The sequence below is a fragment of the Pteronotus mesoamericanus genome, unplaced genomic scaffold, assembly GCF_021234165.1.
Source record: "Pteronotus mesoamericanus isolate MK-2021 breed Mesoamerican mustached bat unplaced genomic scaffold, CSHL_Meso_final contig_94, whole genome shotgun sequence".
Classification (NCBI taxonomy): Eukaryota; Metazoa; Chordata; class Mammalia; order Chiroptera; family Mormoopidae; genus Pteronotus; species Pteronotus mesoamericanus.
In genome coordinates this window covers 29,979,392-29,998,772 of record NW_026555285.1, presented here as the reverse complement: position 1 = coordinate 29,998,772, position 19,381 = coordinate 29,979,392, and the positions used below count along the sequence as shown (strand labels likewise).

The 19,381-nt window shown below is 36.7% G+C and overlaps 1 protein-coding gene across 4 annotated transcripts in view; it reads left to right on the top strand.

The window, feature by feature from the left end:
- Positions 1-19,381, top strand: part of TBC1D4 (TBC1 domain family member 4) — a 182,297-nt gene that overhangs the window by 139,491 nt on the left and 23,425 nt on the right. For 2 of the 4 annotated variants that reach the window (XM_054586434.1, XM_054586433.1), the window contains 5 exons: positions 1,340-1,414; positions 2,934-3,160; positions 4,952-5,116; positions 15,642-15,802; positions 18,243-18,452. In XM_054586434.1, coding sequence (XP_054442409.1) covers positions 1,340-1,414; positions 2,934-3,160; positions 4,952-5,116; positions 15,642-15,802; positions 18,243-18,452 — 838 coding nt within the window. Of the gene's footprint in view, positions 1-1,339; positions 1,415-2,933; positions 3,161-4,951; positions 5,117-15,641; positions 15,803-17,842; positions 18,077-18,242; positions 18,453-19,381 lie in introns of those variants that run through there. The other 2 variants (XM_054586435.1, XM_054586436.1) reach the window with 2 other exon arrangements.

Here is a 19,381-nt window from a genome sequence, read left to right as displayed (position 1 = left end):
ATAAGAATACTAACATCTCATCTTGCAAGGTAGGAAGTGAATAAATGGTGCCTAAAGTGGAGAGATGAAGGAGTAGTAATATAAGCTAAATGCCCTAGATGTCAAAACAAACTTTCAAGTGTTTGCTTTTGGGGAATGGGATTCAGTGTGTAAGAGAGGGGGCGGGTGGTGGCTTTCACCTTTCCTTTTGAGCCTGGTAGCATAATTTGGCTTTTGAAATTTTGTGCAGGTGTTGATTAAAAATTAAAATGAAATTTAACTCCCTTCCCTCAAAAAATTAAACCCAAGAACGTATGACTACAAACATTAAAACTGCTACACAAAAACTGCGTTTTTTATTTTTCAGAGTCACTGTCACACTGCCTTGTATTTCCAGTTATCCTCTTTAGAACCTTTCCATGTGCTGTAGAGTCACACGGAACTCTTCCCCAGTGTACTTTGTCTCTTAAGACCTTCTTCTGTGTGATGTGGTTCCCAGCCTGCCTGTCCACCTTCTTTCCTTCAAAAATTGGCTTCAGTTTCTTCATATACAATGTGAGGGAAATACAGGCTGGGGCAAAAGTAGGTTTACAGTTGTTCACATGGAAAATAATACAATAATGAATAATAATACAAGCATAAACTGTGTTTTGCAGGCTCACGACTGTAAGCCTGCTTTTGCCCCACCCTGTTTACCAATGATCTCTTAGGTTTTTCTTTCTTAGATCTTCTGTGAAATCCACACCAAAGGACTGTGTGAAAAGGCAAAATAAAATGCAGTTCACCAACATTGAAGTGGACTGTTTAGTCTTTTTAGAGAGAAATGCTTTATTAAAATTGTTTTGCATTATGGAACAATGAATGACACTTAAACCCGTACATTTTAGGATGCATTTCTCTCTTCTTAGCCCGTGTCTGTGATAACCCTGCACTGTGAACTAGTGTCTGCAATCGTGATTGCAGGGAGGTTATATGTATTAAGCCACTTGTGGTTGGTTGTGCTGTCCCTTCTATATTTATGTTTATCTCCATGGCATGCAGAGGTAATGGGCTCTCTGTGATGTTAAGGGGATCTTCTGATCCTATGGATGAATAATATTCAACCTTGTAACCAAAGTAACTTCAAAAAAGCTTGGCCTGAGTATCTAGTTATCTAATGGCAGATTTAGAAATAATAGAAATAGATTGTGAATAGTTCTGTTTACTGTGCCAGAATGACTGTTAATACTGCCAAGAAAATTGAGTGAACTGCAAAAAGGATCAATTTAATGCTAACATAAAGAAGGAACTGCTCTTTATAGTAAATTTGAAGTAAAAAATCAGATCGTATGAATGATTTAATTTTATTCTTTTCATTTAGGGAGCTAACAGAATGAGAGGTCGGCTTGGGAGCATGGATAGCTTTGAACGGGCCAACAGTCTTGCTTCAGAGAAGGTATCTAAGCAGAGCTCCCCCTTTTTTTACCACTAATTGGGACTTGGCACAAACTAACACTGATATGGTAATTTGCATGCTTAGTTATTTTGTTCTGAGTCCTTTATGATTTTTTAGAAAATAGATATTTGAGGCTTTATTATTTTAAATAAGAAGATTCTGAATATGAGCACATTTTTTTTTAAACCTCATCCAAGGACATGCTTACTGATTTTAGAGAGAGGGGGAGAAACACATTGATCAGTGGACCCAAAAACGTGGGCATGTGCTCTGACTGGGATTTGAACCTGCAACCTTTAGGTTTATGGGACAATGCTCCAACTAACTGAGTCACACCAGCCAGGGCAGCATGTTGCTTTTTATTCAGCAGGAGCTTTCTCATGGTGAGACAGAACATATCCCTTGCAGACTAACTCTGTCCTATCATACTCTTTACTATTTGGGGTTAATGTAATTTGGAGGACAGTATTTGAAAAACTGTTGCTCCAAAGTCATAGAAAAATGTTGCTCCAAAGCCATGTAATTACTGCACTTGTACAGTGATCTTTTTATCCTTTGCTTTCTCCCCATGTTATATCCCCATCCTTCCCACCCCCAATTATTAACCATTTTAACTGCAACATTAGGCTCTTAATCTCATAGACAATTCTCAGTAGGTTTGGTTTCCTGTTTCCTGTATCATGCAACATGTAACCTGAGGCATATGCAATCTATTTTTTTTAATGGAAAAATATTAAAATATTTTTATTAAACTTTCTATTGATAAAATTGAAGACTTAGTTCAGCTGTGAGTCTTTTTAGTCCTAACCCATGGTATTAAGCTAAACATTTCTACAGTGGTTCTTGTTCTATGAAGTATAAACAGCGTATCTGTCTAAATTGAAAGATTTATGATGCCTATGCATGCAATATGAGATGCATTCCAGCCTAAGTCACTTTTCATTTATTTCCTGTTTTTCATGTCTTTTAAAAAAAAAATGTTACATCAGGGAACATGTAGTTGGATAGAAACATCCACCGTGAAGGAAGATACTTAACAGCCTTTATTTTATTTTCCTGAAGGCTTTGCCACCAGACTTGGCCACTTACATGTTGTGATATTCTTTTGACAGTACAGGAAACATGCAACCGATATGTCACGGAAATCAGTAGATACGTAAATGCAGACTCCACCCTTTTTTGGTCTTGATCTCTTTTCATCTTTCTGGCAACAATGAGAAACGTGCAGTAGCTACAGCCTTTTTACCACAAAGTGTTAGGGAAGAGAATACCTTTTCTTATCCCTTTCACTTTCTTGCCTATCTTCACGGGTGCTGTCTTACTGCTGCTTATCAGAAGAAATGGGCTGTGCTGATACTGATTAGCCTTCAGCATGGATTGAGTAAAAGAGAAAAAAAGACCAGTTTTGTCATGACTCAGGAGGAAGAAGAGGCACCCTGTCACTTCTGAGCTCTGTGTTTCCGCGGGTCTGCCGTGGTCCATGTAGGAAGGAAAGCACTCCCTTCTGCTTGCCTTTCAGGACTACTCTCCAGGAGACTCCCCACCAGGGACACCGCCAGCCTCCCCACTGTCCTCTGCTTGGCAGACCTTCCCTGAAGAGGATTCCGACTCCCCCCAGTTTCGAAGACGGGCACACACGTTCAGCCACCCACCTTCAAGCACAAAGAGAAAGCTGAATTTACAGGATGGGAGGGCTCCCGGGGTTCGCTCCCCTTTTCTGAGGCAGAGCTCCAGCGAACAGTGCAGGTGAGTCCAAACCTCTCTCTGGAACGTGAAATAAAGTTCTTCTCCAGCCTGTTTTGATCGCTGTGGAGTCCAGATTTGTGGTGCCTTCATGCTGTAGCCAACATTTAGTTTTTGGAAAGACCATAAAAATAAATTGAATTATAAAAACCTTAGTTACTAAGGGAAACAAGGCAAGATTTAAGCCACACCCAAAGAGCTTTGTTAAAGCATTTTGGATGGAAATATTTTTTTTCCAGAAAAGTAGAGAAAACAAGATATTATACATGTGGTTTTGCCTGAAAAACCTGCTGACAATACATGTCACCAGTGCCTTCTAGATGACTGCTTAATGAAACAAAGTCAGCAAATTCAAAAATAACATAGCAGAACTTCCTGTTAGCCTCCAATAAAATGCCAGGGTTAAAAAAAAATCACCTAAATTACCCTAATACTTAAGACAAAAATTGGCTATATATTATTTCATAATAAATTAAAGCCAAATAAGAAAATTGTTAAAAATTTTACCTAGAATAATTTGGTATCTATAAAGAATACACACAACATAACTGATAGGAAGTAGCCATTAGGCATTATCTTACATGGTATTTAAAAAATAACAAAATTGTTGGCATTTAATAAGAAATAATAAAGGAGGTAAATGTGGGATAGTAGAATGTTTATACTTTTTACTGTGTAACACAAATCAGAATTTATATCCTAGAACAAATTTGATTTATCTTCTTTCCCTGTGAGTTTGATACAGGAAATGGCCTGATAGGGATCTCAGTTGGAGAAAAGGAAAACAAACCAGAACTCTAAGTAAAAGGAGATTAATTTTTATATTACTATCAAATTTACCAGCATTTCTTTTAAGGATAAAATTTTATTCTCCTTTTGTTTTGAATGATTTGAGATAAAAATTAAGATATTTAGGATATATAAAAATGAGTAAATCAAATTAATTATCTTCAGATATTCTTTTATGAAGAATATTAAGTATTCATGTGTAAATCAAGATTTTTTTTTTTTACAGTCACTTTATGTTTATCAAGGCAGTAAATCTTTTTCTCCCCCCCAGGAAAAATTATTTTTAAGAATTTAAAAGATTATTTTAAACTATAAATGATGTCTCTATTCTTCCTTATGCTTTCCACTTTTTATAATGTATAAGCTCAAATAATTTATATCAATAAAAAAGATGTTATTTGTATCATTGTATAAACTTGCTAAGAAAAGAGTCTTCTAAAAATACAAAGAGCTGTGCTGGAGATTTAGGGATTCAGATAAAACCACGGCTGCACAATTCTACCAGCTGCAGGAAAGAATATGGACATTAATGTTCGTTAGGCCAAAAGTAATATAATGGCTTACAAGAGCCAAACATCTTGTTCTTAAATTTTTAGAAGAGTGTATGTCTTTAAAATAGTTAAGTCTTTGAACTACTGGTAATATGTTTTTCCTTTTGGAACTTGTTTCCAGTAATTATTTGTGCTTTCCTATTTTTTTCCCCTTGAAGTATCTTTTGCATGTAAACAAACACTTTTTGTCTTAAAACTTGTTAAGAATTTGTTAGGGACAAACACATCCTGCATGGACGAGGAGGAATTCAATTTGTGAAAGGGTGAAACTAGGTCATACTTTTAGGTGGAGAGAACTGCATGCTCCCCCCCGCCCCCATCTAAGATCCAGCCCTGAGCCTTAAAAGGAAAGATTAAATTAATAACAAGAACCTGTTTATATACTTTTTCATAGCGAATGAAGATTTTGCCAAAATATACATTGAGACAAACTTGCTGTGTTTTCTGTACTCAGCATCCTTCCACCTGCTCGGCGCATGCACAAGGAGAGTAATTCTTCCTCCAGTCTTCCAAGTCTGCACACTTCCTTCTCTGCCCCTTCCTTCACTGCCCCCTCTTTCCTGAAAAGCTTTTACCAGAATTCAGGTAGACTGTCCCCACAGTATGAAAATGAAATCAGGTGAGATCAGTATCCTCTGTTTGCAAAGAAAATCCTCCGCAGTGATAATACTGTTATGTTACTAAAGAGTGGCTAATATTGCAGTGACATTTATGCATCCTTCTGTTGTGCTTGTTCTCATCTATTTCTAATGTATTGGTTTTCATTCCACTTAATTTTATTAAGAAACTTGAGTACATGATAATCTCACTTTTAAAATTATTATTTAGATACTGTTTACGTGTTTCTTTGTTCCGTAGTCTAAGCTTTGGTTTTGTTTGGAACAAGCCCTGGTGCTAACACATACTAAACGAACCTCTCCTGATAATGCTTGTTTTTCTTAGCCTCTCTGGATATGTCTTATGGAACCCAAAGCCACTGATTTAAACAGCCATACTAATGTGATGGATATAATGTATCTTTATTTTTAAGTATATAGAATATTTCCTAGGCATTTCTTTGATTTTTTCAGTGACATGGATGTACTTCTCTGAATCTCAGTGAATATCACATGATGGATACAGGGTCATGTTGATAGCAACGGCCTTCAGATGGCATGAGAAATCTCTTGAGTTTTGTAGACATTCGAGTTATTATTTTGGTCTCCAATACTGAAATGTATAGCCACTAAAGTTGTGTTCTTTGCTCTTATAGCTACACAAAATTAGATGTAGTGATTTGGTGAAACTGCCTTTTAAAAAAAATTGAAATTATGAGCTCTCACTGATCATAAAAATTCTTAGTGGATTGTTTTCTGCCTTTGGAAAGAAGGGGGTTAAGTTGGGAATTTTTCTAAAGAGATTGTTGTTGACTTAGAAATTGATGAAATTCATTCCTGTTTTTTCTTTTTTAAAATCTTCACCCGACAGCATACTTACTGATTTTAGAGACAGGGGAAGGGAGTGGGAGAGGTGGAGAGAAACATTGATGTCAGAGTGAAACATCAGTTGGTTGCCTTTCCTATGTGCCCCTGGCTGGGGACTAAACTAGCAACCTAGACATGTGCCCTGACTGGGAATCGAACCTGCAACCTTTTGGTTTACAGGTTGACGCTCCAACCAACTGAGCCACACAAGCCAGGGCTCACTCCTTTCTTTATGTGTGGCTTGACTCCTTCATTTTTATTGCTGTATAGTATTCATTTTTTTTTTTAATCTTCACCCAAGGCCATGCTTTTTGATTTTAGAGGGAGAGGAGAGAGAGAGAGGGAGAGAAACATCGATGTCAGGGGGAAATGTGTATTGGCTGCCTCTCATATGTGCTCCAACTGGGGACCAAACTGAAACCCAGGCATGTGCCCTGACTGAGAATTGAACCCATGACCTTTCAGTTTACAGGACAATGCTCTAACCAGGACAATGCTCCAACCAACTGAGCCACACCAGCCAGCATGCTGTATGATATTCATTTAATACATCACAATTTATTCACTTTCTTGATGATGGACACTTGGGTTGTTTTGAGTAGTTTGAAAATTGGCAATTCTTACAGTTAAAGAGAAGAATACATACTATCAATCAGCCTGTGTGCCATTAAAATCTTCTTATATGTTCATGTGGCCCGTTTTCTTTAGCCTTAGGAAATCCCCAAAGCTAGCATATAACTACATAACTCTCCCTAACTAGTTAGAGTATTTCTTGAATTATCTCTGAGTATCTTTTGTCTATGTGAGTCAGTATTTTTCACTCCAAAAAGGTTATTAATATTGGATTAATGAACTTTCAAATCTGAACTTTTTTCTGAGTTAGCACAATTATGTTTAAACAGTGAACTTCTAGGGAAGAAAGTTGATGAAGAATTGATTTTAAAAGCTTTAAGTGACAGCTTTACAGGAGAAATTTTAAAGGAAGTTAGCAACAAGAAAACAGTATAATATATAGAGAGTATACAATGAATTTAGAGAACCAAAATGCGCACACAGAGAAATATCAGTTTGCCTTATCTCTATAGTACCACCTATTAGTAAGAACACAACACTTTTGGTGAACTCTATTTACAGCTTGTTTATTGTTATGTTAATTAAAATGAGCATCTGGAAAATCAGTTTCCTTCCCAGAAACAAAACCAAGCCTGAAAGTGACAATTAAAACTAGCCATTTAGAAGGTCACAGGTTATCTGTGATAGCATGTAGAGTACAAAGTGAGTGACTGTTGAAGGATTATTTATAGTGCTTAAAATAAAGTTATACGTTCATCTTTGGTTCATCTTTTGCTTAGGTGCGTCTACTATTCCTTCCCAAAGCTTCCCTTGGCCCTCTGTCTCATTCTGTAGAAGAGTACTGCAGTCCAGAGGGCAAATGTGTGTTTATTTGGCATCGAAAAATTTCACATTTTTGTTGCTTTCTTATCGGAAGTGCTATATTTAAACATGAGGAGAACTTTTAAATTTGTAGGATCATTTAAAAATTTGCAATTTTTTTGTATTACTTTGTAATGTTTTCTTGGCTCCAAGAAATTCTAAATACCAGAAAGCACTATTTGGGATATTTTTTAATAATTTGGCAGCATAGAATCAATAAACAAAAAAGACACTTAAAATTCTTTTCATTAAAAATATTTGTCATTAAAAATAACCCTACGGCTCATCAGAGTGAACCCTCCACGTTACGGCCACCCAGTCACTAAACGTAACGCTAACGGCAGCGCTGGAGCTACTCCCGTTTTCCCACCCAGGCGGTTCCCCTGTCTGGGCCTCAAATACCATAGCTTAAATAAAGTTCAAAACTGTATTTAAATGGCATGATACAGTACAAATTCTCCTATATGTGGCTTTTTTTCACTGAACATTAGTTTGTGCGATTTATTCCTATTTTTATGTGTAGTTCAGTTTACTCATTATTATTGCAGTGTAATTACATTTAATAACTATTTAACATGTCACAGTGTACCTGTTCTTTTGCTGATGGACACAGGGATTATTTCTAGTTCTTTGGCTTTTAAAGAGTACTGTCCTGGATAATATTGTTCCTGGCTTTCATTGTATATTCCTATGCATTATTGATGACTGTCTACATAGTAATAAAATTGTTGGACAAAATTAACTCTTAATAAGCTTATTTCAACAAGTAAGTCATTTAGACATAAATTTACTAGTTATAATTTTGAAGACAGTGCTTTTTAGATTTGTATTTGGAAATAATTTCAAATTTACAGAAAAGTTGCAAAAATATTATGGAGAACCACTGCTGACTCTTTATCCAGATTCATCAATCTTTAACATTTGTCCCATTTGCTTTATCATTCTCTCTGCCTCATACATATATGCTTTTTAAAATTCTAAGCCATTTATGAATAAGTTGCATACTCTTTCAGGGGTGTCCAACCTTTTGGCATCTCTGGGCCACACTAGAAGAAGAAAAGTTGGAGCCACATATTAAATACACAAACACTAATGAAAACTGATGAGCAAAAAAAAAAGGGTTTTGAGTGAATTTACGACTTTCTGTTGGGCCGCATTCATAGCCATCCTGGGCTGCATATGACCCATGGGCTGCGGGTTGGACACTCCTGCATACTTTTTAGTGTGTATTTTCTAAGAAGGAGGATATCCAAGACTGTGGTTTTAATCCAGTGATTTCTGAGCTTTGGATTTCTAATAACCACTACTTTCAGAGAGAACATTATACCTGCACAAGTACCATGATATTTGGAACTACTCAGAATAATGAGGGGAGAAGGTTCATAATACTATGAATTATAGTTTTCTTTCCACTTGGGTACCTCATATTTTATGAGTTTTATAGAGTGGGTCTCTAAATATGCATAGTCAAACAAGGTATAGAGTAGGTTAGCAGATAAGCTAACAAATACTACTTTTTAGAAGGCATATTAATTTGAAATTTGAAATTCAGATTAGGCATCCTTCTCTAGGACCACTATTCGGAATTATTAAAAACATGTCAGGTTACTGTTTTTAGGAAGCTGAGAAAAAGGAGCCAAGACATTTTTAATATTGTGGTTTATTCATTAGTAGGGCCACTTGCACAGCATTAAAATGGTAAAGGAAAGGGAATATCTATGTTTTGTTTTACCTTACTTCAAATTATTTTCTAAAGTTTAATGTTACTTCATTGTTTAGTAGCTAAACTATAATGGCCTATGATAATACAGTATATTTATATAATACCCATTTATCAAATGTAATATGTCCTTTCTATCAACAGGCATTTTGTCACTCCTTATTTTGGCTTCTCAGCTTTTAAGCTTATAATTAAAAAATATTGATATTGAAATTTATTTGTCAAAAGTAAAGTGATAGTCATTTTATTTACTTATACAACTTCTCAATGAGAAACTAAGATTTTTGCTGATGAAGTACTTTGTTATACAGCTTTGATCCTCTATAAATATTCTCTCATATTCACTGACAAGAATAGTATAAGCGTTCATTTTGGTGCATTATTGAAATAATCTTATTTATGCTTTATTGACTTATGGGAATGCTTTTTTATTCTAAATCCTGATTTTGGACATATATCTCTTTCTTTGTGCTAATATCATTCCTTGTTTTCCTGTTGTACTAGACAGGACACTGCTTCTGAATCAAGGTGATTAGAGATCTAAATATTTTCATTAAAAATTTCCATACATTCCTCCAGCTGAGTATCACCGTTAGAGTAGCAAACAGTGTTGGCTGTCTCCTGAATGCATGCTGTCCTTCTGGTGCTATGACGGCTACATAATCAAAAAAGTATGGTGCCTGGTATAATTAAAGGTCACAAATGATCGTATGAAATATAGATTGCAAACAGAAATCCTGTTTCTACTCTATTCCATGTTGAGATTTTCTTAAAACTGTGCTGTATCCTTCAATCAATGCCTAATTTTAATTTTGAATTAGTACAGTTAGTACATAGAAATTCCTTGTATAAACTAGTTTAGAGGTCCATATAAGGAGTTTTTTCTAAATCCCCAAAAAGATGCGGAGATGAGAACTTCAAAGAAAGATACTTATAAAATTGAGTCTGGTTTTGACCTGGAGGGGATAATTAGTCTGTTTCTGCTCATCTTAATTTCTGTCACATCGGTCACTTTGAAATACTGCGGAGAACTTCCAGACTTCCCACTGGCCTGAACACAGGAAAATACCTACTTCCTTAATATGGGACTCTGACCACACATGTGATGACATTTCTTCCTCTTGACCAGCATGTTTTTTGTGGTAAACATCCAGAGTCACTGCTGAGCAAGTGAGCTGGAAACAGTTATTCTTTGCTTCGTTCTAGTCTCTAGGCTTTGCTTATATCACAAGCTCAATGAAAGACAGACATGCCTGTCTTCCTGTGTGGGACGACGGACATTTAGGTTTCTTTCAGGTTAGAGTAAAAACATAGTATTAGAAATTGGCCTAGAATGAAATGTAGAAGGAGAAAAACGTTTTCCACAAATTATTTTGGCCACATTGGAAAGATGAAAATTGACTTTTTTGATACTTGTAATGGACCTGTATTTTTTTATGGCTGGCTGTAAGACCATCTCAATAATAATTCTTATCTACTTTTAAAAGCCTAATGGAAATGTTAGTTTTACTTTTTGTCCTTTTAGGTTCTATAGCAGCATAGAATTTGATCTGTTTATTACATTAGGTATCATTGGGCCTATAATATCCTTATATTACATGTTTAAATTGAGCTATGGAAAGATTTAATGTCTTTCTAGCTATCATTTTCTTAATCCTAGGTTAAAAGGATGTAAGTAAATGAAGTACTCGTAAAAATTTTAAATTACAGTGTAAAAAACAATTTTTAAAAAAAATTTGCATTCAGTGTAGAGTTTAGGAAATAAAATTCTTTGTTCATTCTTTTTGTTTAACACATTTTTCCACTGATTAATCTCTCCCTTTTGACTCATAGCGCAGATGCTGTATATTGATTTCCACTAGAATAGTTCAATTTCAACTTTGTTTAATTAGTAAAGATTTTCCATAGGATGATAGATGGTTGCCCAGTTGAAAGCAAGGACTTAGATAAACTATTAGTGCACCTGATGCAATTGTGAGTTAAATTATACTATGGATCCTGGGGGAAAAAACAAAAAGTTTCACCACTATGTTGTTTTATGCAGCCTTTCCTGGGGGCATTTACAAAGAGAAGCCTTTTTCAGATTTCTGTTAAATAGTTAACATTACATTAGTCAAGTTTTATTTCTCTCCTGAGTTGTCATACATTGTGATCTAGCCATGGCCTTAATCAGTGTGTAGCCATGTGTTCGGACTTTATGAAGCTGGTAGTGTCAGGTGGGTACACGGGGTTGAAGGATGGGGGGTTAGTTTGTTGCTCAGCAGAACAATACCTTTGCCAAACAAATCCTGGCCTAAGAGTGACTTCTCTGAAAAGTGTATCCATGTTGCCCTAATGGGAAATAGGACATGATGACATCCTTCTTAAAAGTTGAATCCCTTTGAGGGGTCCCTAAAATGCCTTCATTCTGTACAGTATCCAGTAAATGAATTTTTGTTAAGACAGGCAAGTATGCATTAAAAACTTTGTACTAACATAAGAAGCATAGAGTTAATTTAATAGTTGATGTGGTGAAGGCTATAACTGCTTGGTCAAGGATATATTAGTAAAAAGTTGCAGCTCTGTGGAAGGGGTGGTTTATATCGTATCCTTAGCTGTTGATCAAGGCTGTGTCCCGAAGGACTTGGAAGCACCTCCCAGCTTACAGTGTGATCCACATGTTATATTTTCTCCACTTGTAAACCCTCATTTTGTTCACGGATTGTGGTTCTTGATTAATTGGTGACTAGTAATAGGAAGAATATATAGAGTACACCCATACAAAAACAAGTGGGAGTTCTCCACATTGTACTTCCCTGCTAGGTATTCATGTTTAATTTAGTAAATTTAAATAGAGGCAATGCTGGCACAGAATACTTTTACTGAATATATTTCTTGGGAAGCAGCTTTCTAATGCACATGGTGGTATCCCAAAATACAGCAATAGAAAAAAAGATTATATGAAAAAAATAAGGGAATAGTTTTACTTTGTTCCATTATTTTAAAAATGTAAAGATAATTAATATCCTAATGTATGTATATTCTACCATATTAATGGGTTTTTGATTTGATCCTCCTATTTAAAAAGAAAAAAAGTCTTTATTTGGAATGCAACGATTTCAAGAGCAAAGGAAAGGAAGTGAGGCATTTACATAAATGAATATCTAATAATACTCTGGAGTTATTTCTCTGCTGAACTAAATGACATTATTACATTCAAAAATATGAAAAGAGGAGTACTGATCAAAAGACTTAATGCTAATTAAAGACTGAATATAAGCGATCCTGGGGGTCCTGACAGCTTTGTTTTTGAGGTTCAGTAGAGTGATTCTGGACCAACGCAAAGAGCATTTTCGTTGGCAAGGTAAACTACACCACATAATGGTCTGCACTGCGGGCTGTCTGGGTTCGGGCTCTTCCACTTATTATATATGGGACTGTGGGAAGTTGCTTAGCTACTTTCTACTTCAGTTTTCTTACTAAAATGGAAATAGTAATAACCCTGTCCCCATAAAGTGCTATGAGGATGAAATGAATTTGTTTATACTTATAAAATGCTTAGAACAATGCCTGGCACGCAGTATGTATGTGGTGGGTTTTCTTTTTAATTAGCCTGATTATTACTATAGTAAATACCACACATGTTGTTTTGTTTTTCTTTTCCATTCAAAAAGTGGACATTGTGGTTGGTTATCTGCTAAGTTTAATTAAAGGAGAAGTCAAAGTGAACACTAATGTTGTAGTTATAAAAACAACCAAAGATATGATAGTAACCAAAAAAGCATGTTTTTTCACTTCATCCAGTGTAGCTTTCAAGGTGGAATATGAGAATTTTCATGCGCCATCTTTCACATGGTTATGATTCTTGAAATTACTACCGTAAGAATGTCAGATTGCTGACTAAACGTAAATCAGAAATTAACCTGCTGTAAATTCCATATATGCACTGACTGTTGAAACTCTTATCAGTAGTACCCTGGCTTCTGAATGCATATCTTCTTGCAGCTTTGCCTTATCTCAGCCACCAAACTGCTTTTTCAGGATGTCGCTTTTTAGTGCAAGATAAAGGTCAGTGGTCTGCTATGTAAGCTTTTCCTTTCAGTATATTATTATCTTATATTTTGACTGCTAATGTTTGGCTTATTATTTGCCATTAAATTCCAGACATAGGAGGACAATGGGTCATTTGGCATTTTGTTTAGATTATAGGATTTAAAATTGTAGACATTATGAAATTTTTGAATATGTAAGGTTAATGTAAGGGTACTTTCTGTACTTGTTTTAGAACATTTCTCCCCAAAAGTTTATATTTTATAGGTAAATAGGTACTCCTCAGTCTTATTTGTAGTACTCTCTAAACACTCGATATGTTATTAACTGTGAACCAGAAGGTGATTTTTAGAAGATGGTTTAATTCCAGCATGAAAATATAAAAGTTTCCTCTAGTATTGGTTGGATTACTCTAGTATTCTTTATCAGAGCTACTAAGAGGTTAAGAGAAACTCACATCATGAGGCATTGAAATGGGTGCTTTTACATTCATTTTATTTCACTGTTAGGCTTACAGTGTAAATTAGATGCCCTTAACCAGAACAGGAACGGCACTTGGAAAAAAGATGCCCGGTGGCGTTGACTCACACTGTTTTCATTGTTGATAGGTACCTGTGCCATCAACAGCTTAGTCTCTGCTTTTGGGAAACAGAACTTATTGCCAGAAAGACTTAAAAATCATGACTTCCAACAAAGGGTTTTAAGAAAGGCAATCTTATATTTATTCCCATCATAGCCAATAGTATTTTTGTTCATTTTACCAACCTTTTAAGTTAATGTTTCCTGTGGTTTTACAGTATTAATTTATTCAATGAGTGTTTGTTGAGTGCTTACTGTTATTTGCCGGTTACTACGCTAGGAGCTGGAAAGACACCCATGAACTGGGCATTTAGCAAAAAATTGCCAGTGAGATAGTGTTACTAATGTAAAAGTGTTTGTCAGGATATGACTGTTATATACAGAATGTTTGAATTACAGTTTCTAAAAGAGTAAATACTTGAATTAATACTTTCCAAAGTGGAAATAAAGATGAAAAGACTTATTCAATATTTTAGGGAGTTTTGAATCATGGACACATATTAGGGTTATAATTTTATCCAGGATATACACCAAAGGGGGTTTGACTATGTTAGATGTTATGTATTAGCTATTTTCTCAAGTATCATGATACATCATGACAGTTACTATCTGTTCAGCCACTTGAAGGTATGGCTTTTTCTTAACCTTAATTTAGCTAATCCAGAAGTAAAATTTCCAGGATGATAGATTGCGATTAGAAATAACTGAATTACCTGATATGGGCATACCTAAAATAAATAAAAGTACAACAGGCAGGTGCTGAATTGCTCTCCTGACCCCTGATTTCCTCAGCACTGCTGTGTTCCTCTGGCAACCTCCCTGGGGTTGTGGCTTGTCAAGCTGTTTCATTTATGACTTAAGATCTGACGCTTCTTGACAGCATCAAAATCTGCCCCTTCACTTACTGGTCTTACCACCTGTAAACATGGGTATCTTCATCATCCTCTCAGGAACGCTCAGAGACCTTGAAACTGAAAAAAGTAAAATATTCCCACTGCTAATAGCAACAATTACTGCATGGTGTTCCAGCTGCTAACATAATTGGCCTCAAAAGTAAGTCTGAGTCATAATGACTTTTTATTGCAGAGATGCCTAGCGTCACTGAGAGTGATCTTTCCTAGGAAATATTTTTAGTGCAGACCAACATTTCCACGTATTTGTTTCAGAAAGCACTGGTATAGAAAGATGTGATACCCCCAGCCTCACCCCCGCAAAGTTGAAGGAGGTCATTCTGAAATTGAGTAAATTAGGGAATTTTTGTACACTATTTCCCTCTTGTTAAGGTGGCAATGCGTGCCAACGTACTACAGTCTCTGTGAAGCCCTACTATGAAGAATATGTTTAATATTTTAAAATTTAACCTATCCAATCTTATTTGACCACAGTTTTTTTCTTAACATGTGACCTAACAATAATCCCAAAGTTGACCATTCTGCCTTTATTCAGGTTACTTACTGCCACGATCCAGCTATTGGTGGCTAACAGTTTGGAGACAGATCCTAACAGTCATAGGCAATTAGAAGTATCCCTATTAACCTGTTCTATAAGAACTAGGAGAAAAGCTCTTTGTGACCCATTTATGGAATATTTACATGGTTTAGTGTGTACTATTAATTTGAAATTTTTAGTAAAGCCTGCGTTCCTTCCTTGAGCAACCTTTGCTCATCTTCATACGTACTTCTATTCGTTACATCAGGACCTAAAAGGTGGGCCATATGGAATGAGTAGAAACAGGCGAGCTTCTTGTAACTGGGCTGTGGCCTGGGAGACCAGTGAGCCCACTGACGCATTGCTCCATGTTGCTGTGGCTTGTGCTTGCCTGTGACGGGACTTGTGAATGGCTTGTGCTTCCATTTCATTCTGGAGAACCACACTAGGCAGCCGTCCTTACCAGTTATATGTTTATTTGCTTTCTGCAGCGATGGAGAGGGGAGAAAAAGGACCTCGTCTACTTGCAGCAATGAGTCACTGAACGCTGGAGGCACCCCAGTCACCCCTCGCCGAGTCTCCTGGCGGCAGCGCATCTTCCTCAGGGTGGCGTCTCCCATGAACAGATCTCCCTCGGCCATGCAGCAGCAGGGTCTGTGTGGCGCTCACTCCAGAATCTCCGCTCACTAGCACCTTAACTTAGGGAAGGGATGCAGTGGTTTGTGCACAAAGGGATATATGGATTACAGTGGAGAAATAATGTCTCTTTCTGTATCTGATACTTCTCAGACATGATTAGAACATACCAGACCCTCAGTAAATGCTTGTTTAAGGAATGATCGAGCGAGTGAACAAGTTTCCAAAACCAGGAACTGTGATAATGCTAGAAAAGAAGTCACAGATTTTTTTTTAACTCTTTCTATCTTGAAATTTTTTAAATTAAGTTTATTGGGGAGTGGTCACTAAAGTACAGGTTTCAGGTGTGCAGCTCTATAACACATCATCCACTTACGGCATCGTACAGCCACCACCCCAAGTCGAGCCTCCTTCCACCACCGCTTACCCCTCTTCGGCCGCCTCCCGCCTCCCCCGCCCTTTCCCCTCTGGCAGTCACCACACTCCGGTCCGTGTCTTTGTGTTTCTTTTCCCTTAATCCCCCTTCACCTCTGCCGCCCAGGCCCCACAACCCCCGTCCCCTCTGATAGCTGTCAGTATGTTCTATTCAATTATAGTAGACATTCAACATAGTCATGGACCCTTTTATTCTTAGAAAAGCAATGTACTCTCTTTTAAGAGTCACACATAAAACAAAGGGACTTAACAACGTTGAACAATAAGGAAAAGGATACGGATACACCAGGCAAATACCAAGCAGCAAAGAGAGCGTGGCAGCTCTGTTCCAATGTTAGGCCTTTTGGAAATTAAAGCAAAAACACACAAAGGGGAAAGTGACTGTAACAATAAACAAAAAGATGTAACAATAATGAGAACACACGTAAGTACACATTCCTGAAAGCTAGAAAATAACAACTTTTGGCAGAAATAAATCAGTAGCTCTTGTGGAAGATTTTGCTATATTCCTCTCTGCAAATTAAATATAGAGAAATTAAATAACAGATAACAATTGGGAAATACAATTAAACAAGGTTAATCTAATAGTTATACTGAACCTTGCCACCTGGAGAGAAACTTCATTCATTTTTAGCACACATGGGGCAGTCATAAAAATTAACTGTGTACTTGGCTACAAAGATTTCTTAATGAATTCCAGACAGTCCAATCATTAGTACTGTATTCTCTGATCACAGTGCAAATAAGAAAAAAGAAAAGAAAGAACAATGAAGAAATAAAAGAAAGCAAGGAGTCAAAACTTAGAGGACAACTAAGTATTTTATGCATCTGGAAACTGAAAACAACTAGAAACTAGAAGGGCGAAAATATGATCAGAGCCCTACATATCAAAATCGAGTGGTATTTAGAGGACATTTCTAAAATTGAGCAAGCCAAAACTCAAATGTCCTGAATAGTCAACTCAAGAAGCTGAAACAGGAACAACAGTGTAAAAAAAAAAAAATCTTTAGGGGAAGGCAGAGACAAATGTATTTAAAAAGTAAATAAATTAATTTAAAAAAAAATCTTTAATTACTAAGAAAATAAATAAGGGTAAGCGTGGAGGTCAATTAATAAATTTAAAAAAAAAAACAAGAAAACAATTGCCATTACTAAAAATAAAATTAACTCTTCCTAAACTGGTCAGGAAAAGCTTCACAGAAGTTAGCTCTTTATTTAAACTCATTGCTGTTTCAGAAAGAGGAACTAGCAAAGCTCTAGAGTCATGGAAGGGAATTTCGCAGGTCAGAGAACCCTCAGAAATGAAGCACTGGGAGCAGAGGATGGGAGATGGCGAGGAGTGTGGAAAGGTTATGTGAGGCCAGGGTCTGAAGGGATCCGTCTACTCTCCCCAGTAGTTTCACTTGGTTCTTTGGGCTGGAAGCAACCATGGACAAATTCTAAGAGACATGATCATATTTGTTAATGTGTTAAGTAAAAGTGGCAAAGAGTACAAAAGATGGCCTGGACGAGGGAGAAAACGCGCTCCGGGAGCTGGGTGAGAGAGGGCTGCAGGAGCCGTGCGCAGCGGTGCGGGGCCCGGCCCGGCCGGCGCGGCGCCGCCGCGTGCCTCGTGGGGGATTCGCACGGTGGAGGCAGCCCGTGGGAGGTCCCTCGTACCGCCTCACGGAAACGTATTGCTTTGCACAGCGAACACACACGGGTCAATTGCAGAAGTGTTATGACACTGGGGAAAGGCCAGTTCATTTTGGAGTACCTGTCTTCTAGGTCATTTCGTGCAGAAAGGAGAAGTGGTGAAATTACACACGCTTTCATTTCACGGCAGGAGGGAAATCTGGAAGGGGAATTCAGTCTAGTGAGTACTTAAACCCTTAGTTCCAGAAACGAGCAGCTCCTGGGAACGTGGCTTTGTGCAAAGCTTTAAAAGCGGACTCTCGGACGAGAGAGCGTCGGTTCCGGAGAAAACTTCTGTAGTCTGGGTGACTGCTGTGGAATGCCTCTCACTGTGTTCTTCTCCGCAGATGGACTGGACAGGAATGAGCTGCTGCCACTGTCCCCTCTTGCTCCCACCATGGAAGAGGAGCCGCTGGTTATATTTGTGTCTGGGGACGATGACCCAGAAAAAGTGGAAAAAAGAAAAAAATCAGAAGAACTGAGGAGTTTGTGGAGAAAAGCTATACACCAACAAATTTTGTTGCTTCGAATGGAAAAAGAGAACCAGAAACTTGAAGGTTAGCCATTCAAACAGGGCTAAGTAATATGATACTATAATGTAAGGTTGTAGGTTAAAACTGTCCTTCTGCCCCCGCAAACTCACACTCATTTTGGGACTCACTTTTACTAGACTGTCTACCGATTATAATTGTTTATTTGTTTTGTGAGGTGGTTATGACATGGGAAAAGTAGCTTAAGATATTTGCGGTTTGGTTTGCTAGATTTAAAACATCAGGCACCCTTAGAATATATTTGCATTATATAGACAGTAGATAAAATGGTAATACAGCAATATGTATTTATATGACTGAAATATCATTGTGCATTAATTAAAAAAAAACTCTTATAGAAAAGCAAATTCTGTTCTTGTTGAATACGATTTTCAACTTTCAGTCTATTTGATTTTGTAATAGGATAAATTGACTATTTCAGATAAATTATATTGTATCTAAGTCAGCTGTGTAATTAATTACACATTATCAAATCAGAGTTTCTATTTTTTGTTACTGCTTTATAAATTTTCTATTCAAAAATCATATTCAAACCATTAAATTTATAATTGGATACTTTATAGTAGCTACTGTGCTATTTATAATGCTTTTTTTTGCTAAGTTTATGAATACCAAATGCTTTAGAATGTGTTTTTCAAACTTTGAACTATTAATGTTATTTACTCAAGTACTGATAGAATCATACACGAGATGTATAGTCAGTGCCAAAACATATTAAGGCCATTATCTTTGGCAAATCACTTAACATAAAAGTGCCTTGTGTTTTACATTTGTAAAATGAAAGGTTTAGCTTATGTGGGCCCTTTGACTTTTCAGAGTCTCAGAAACTATGCAGTCTAGGTTTGTCTTTGAGTTGCTTTTATTGTGTTGTCTTCAGAAAAGCTTTTTTAATACAGGTATTAATATTTCTATATTCATTGTCTGTCTTAAGATTC